Here is a 3,429-nt window from a genome sequence, read left to right as displayed (position 1 = left end):
CGTTAGCTCTAGAACCAGAAGTAGCTGCCATATATGCTCAGTATTACTCATCAGTTGTTGGTCCTCCTCCACAAAGATATATGGTGGTTGATATAGGAGGAGGTACAGTTGATATTACTGTACATGATAATAGTAGTGGGCAAGTTAGTGTAATATTACCACCAATGGGTAACACCTGGGGAGGAACAACTATCAATGAAGCTTTATCTATGCTGCTACAAGATATTGTGGGTGACAAGCAATATTTAAAGTTTTTGAGACAGGAAAAAGAAGTGGCACATATCGCCATCACTCAGCTTTGCTATCAAGAATTTGAAGGTGAAAAGATAAGATTTGGGGAAAAGTATACCAAGACGTCTGCATCATCAAGAGAAATAGTCATCACATTGCCACAGGCCTTCAGAAATTTCTATTCTCCAGCAGTGCTACATGAAGGAGCAAGGGAAGAAGATGTAGAATTTAGTGAAAGTGATGGCACGCTACGAATGAGCTATAGTCTAGTTGAAAAGAAAATATTCCAGTTCACTGTCGATGGCATCCTTGATTGTGTGAAAGCAGCATTTAAACAACTGGATGATAAAATCAACACAGTTTATTTAGTCGGAGGGTTTGGAGGTTGCAAGTTTGTTCGTCGGAAGATTGAGGAAGCTATCGGTGAGTATCATGGAGCTCTTTACGATAATACAGTGTGTCCTCAACAATCAGATCTTGCTGTTGTACATGGAGCAGTGATGTGGAGGAAAGATCCTAGCATCATTCAATCACGTGCTGCTGATGCTGCCTATGGGATAGGTACTGGTCCTGTTTTTAACTCATTAGTCCATGATGAGCATTACAAGTTTGTAGATGAAGATGGCATACAACGTTGTGATAATGTATTTGAGGTATTTGTACTTAAAGGAGAAGTGGTCAAGGATGAAGAATACAAAACCACTGGGATACCTCTTCATCAAAGAAGCACGCAAGAATATATTCCTATATTTTCTACAACAGATGATGGAGTTCAATATACACAAGATAAAGAAGGAAAACTAACAGTACAAAAGATTGGTGAATTAGTGATTGATATTCCTAATCCGGAAAATAAACCAAGAGAAGAGAGACGAGTTGACGTTTTTATGGATTTCAGTGGTACAGAGATACGAGCTAGAGCTCAATATCGTATCACTGGACAAGAAGTAAAAACAGTTTGCGACTTTCTATCAAACCAAGACTGAACGTATGTGCATTCATTATTTTTGTATTTTTATAGCATAAGACAGTAGAAATAAGGCGTGGCAAAATTGGTGAATGATGGCTTCAAATGTTTCGAAAGAACCACTTTCACGAGCGGAGAAAGTAGAGAAAGAGCCTGGTTCAGTTGTACACCAGAGAAGCAATTACATAGCGGCTATTGACTTTGGAACCTCGTCTCTATCAGTAGCGTACACCACTCCACTGGATGGGGGCGAAACAAGAATTCTTCAGCTCTACAAAACCTATGAGAGAGTCCCCAACGCTATACTGCTAAGGATAACTGATGATGGAGAATGTGCAGTTGAAGATATTGGGCTAGAAGCACAAATACACTATAGCAAACTAAAGGTTCAAAGCAGAATGAATCAAGTCTACTTTGAAAGAATCAAGAATATATTGTATAGAGACAAGGTAGACCAATATTCATTCATTTATAGATCTGATACAATTTTACTCTATAGCATGTAGATCGTAATACCGAAGTTCCTTCGTTCACTGGAGGGTCTTATTATCTCATTGAAGTTATAGCTTTTATCATAAAGCACCTCAAGGAGAAGCTATTGGATGATCAGCTGAGGGGCCAGTACAAGGCAACTGTTTTTGATTGGGTCATTACTGTCCCTGCTATATGGAAAGCTAGAGCGAAAAGAATGATGAGAGAAGCTGCTTATATGGTAATAGTAATCATTTATTTTTTATTTGTATTATGCTGTATACATTATAGGCTGGTCTGACTTCTGACGGTCCTGGTATAACAAAATTTACTCCAGTAGGAACTCAAGTACCTCGTCCAGAGGAGGTTAATCCTGACAAGTTATCGTTAGCTCTAGAACCAGAAGTAGCTGCCATATATGCTCAGTATTACTCATCAGTAGTTGGTCCTCCTCCACAGAGATATATGGTGGTTGATATAGGAGGAGGTACAGTTGATATTACTGTACATGATAATAGTAGTGGGCAAGTAAGTGTAATATTACCACCAATGGGGAACACCTGGGGAGGAACAACCATCAATGAAGCTTTATCTATGCTCCTACAAGATATTGTGGGCGATGACCAGTTTTCTAAATTTCTAAGTCAAGGAAAAGAGGCAGAGATTGCCATCACTCAGCTTTGCTATCAGGAATTTGAAGATGAAAAGAAGAGGTTTGGGGAAAAGTATACCAAGATGTCTGCATCATCAAGAGAAATAGTCATCACTTTGCCACAGGCTTTCAGAAATTTCTATTCTCCAGCAGTGCTAGACAAAGGAGCAAAGAAAGAAGATGTGGAATTTAGTGAAAGTGATGGCACGTTACGAATGAGCTATAGTCTAGTTGAAAAGAAAATATTCCAGTTCACTGTTGATGGCATTCTTGATTGTGTGAGAGCAGCATTTAAACAACTGGATGGTAAAATCAACACAGTTTACTTAGTCGGAGGGTTTGGAGGTTGCAAGTTTGTTCGACGGAAGATTGAGGAAGCTATCGGTGAGTATCATGGAGATCTTTACAATAATACAGTGTGTCCTCAACAATCAGATCTTGCTGTTGTACATGGAGCAGTAATGTGGAGGAAAGACCCTAGCATCATTCAATCACGTGCTGCTGATGCTACCTATGGGATAGCTATTGGGCCCCAGTTTGATCAATTTATACATGACAAGCATTACATGTATTATGACGTAGAGAACACAAGGCGTTGCAGGAACGTATTTAAAGTTTTTGTCCTTAAAGGAGAAATGGTTAGGGACGAAGTATATAAGACAAGCCTAATACCAAAGACTCAAGAAAGCCTCAAAATGTACATCGATATATACTCTACAGCAGAGAGTGGAGTCCAGTACATAAAAGATAAAGAGGACAAAGCAACAGTATATAAAGTTGGTGAATTGGACATTGACACTCCCAATCCCAATGATGTTCCACGAAAGGAGAGAGAGGTTGATATCTTTATGGATTTCAGCGGTACGGAGATACAAGCAAGAGCCCGGTATCGTATCACAGGAGAAGAAGTGAAAACTGTTTGTGACTTTCTAACAGTTCAAACTGTTTCTGATTAATTAATATTTTTTAGATAATAATACTTCATCACTGATTTGGGAATCATTGCCAATTATAGTAATGAGTGGAGTAAACACACACCTGCAATGTTTACAATTTGTGCTCTGGTGAATTTTAGTACACAAATAGTATATTTATCATATTATTAATA

General features: G+C 38.7%; 1 protein-coding gene across 3 annotated transcripts in view; it reads left to right on the top strand.

The window, feature by feature from the left end:
* Positions 1–3,320, top strand: part of LOC105316959 (heat shock 70 kDa protein 12B-like) — a 4,979-nt gene extending 1,659 nt beyond the window's left edge. Inside the window, exons 1-3 of one of the 3 annotated variants that reach the window (XM_019994117.1) lie at positions 7–1,647; positions 1,698–1,910; positions 1,961–3,320. In XM_019994117.1, the coding sequence (XP_019849676.1) occupies positions 1,291–1,647; positions 1,698–1,910; positions 1,961–3,277 (1,887 nt within the window). In that variant the 5' untranslated portion in view covers positions 7–1,290 and the 3' untranslated portion in view covers positions 3,278–3,320. Of the gene's footprint in view, positions 1–6; positions 1,648–1,697; positions 1,911–1,960 lie in introns of those variants that run through there. The other 2 variants (XM_019994111.1, XM_019994106.1) reach the window with 2 other exon arrangements.
* The last annotated feature ends 109 nt before the right edge of the window (positions 3,321–3,429 follow it).

The sequence above is a fragment of the Amphimedon queenslandica genome, unplaced genomic scaffold, assembly GCF_000090795.2.
Source record: "Amphimedon queenslandica unplaced genomic scaffold, v1.1 AMPQUscaffold_13521, whole genome shotgun sequence".
NCBI classification, from domain to species: domain Eukaryota; kingdom Metazoa; phylum Porifera; class Demospongiae; order Haplosclerida; family Niphatidae; genus Amphimedon; species Amphimedon queenslandica.
This window is presented reverse-complemented; position numbering and strand designations above follow the sequence as displayed.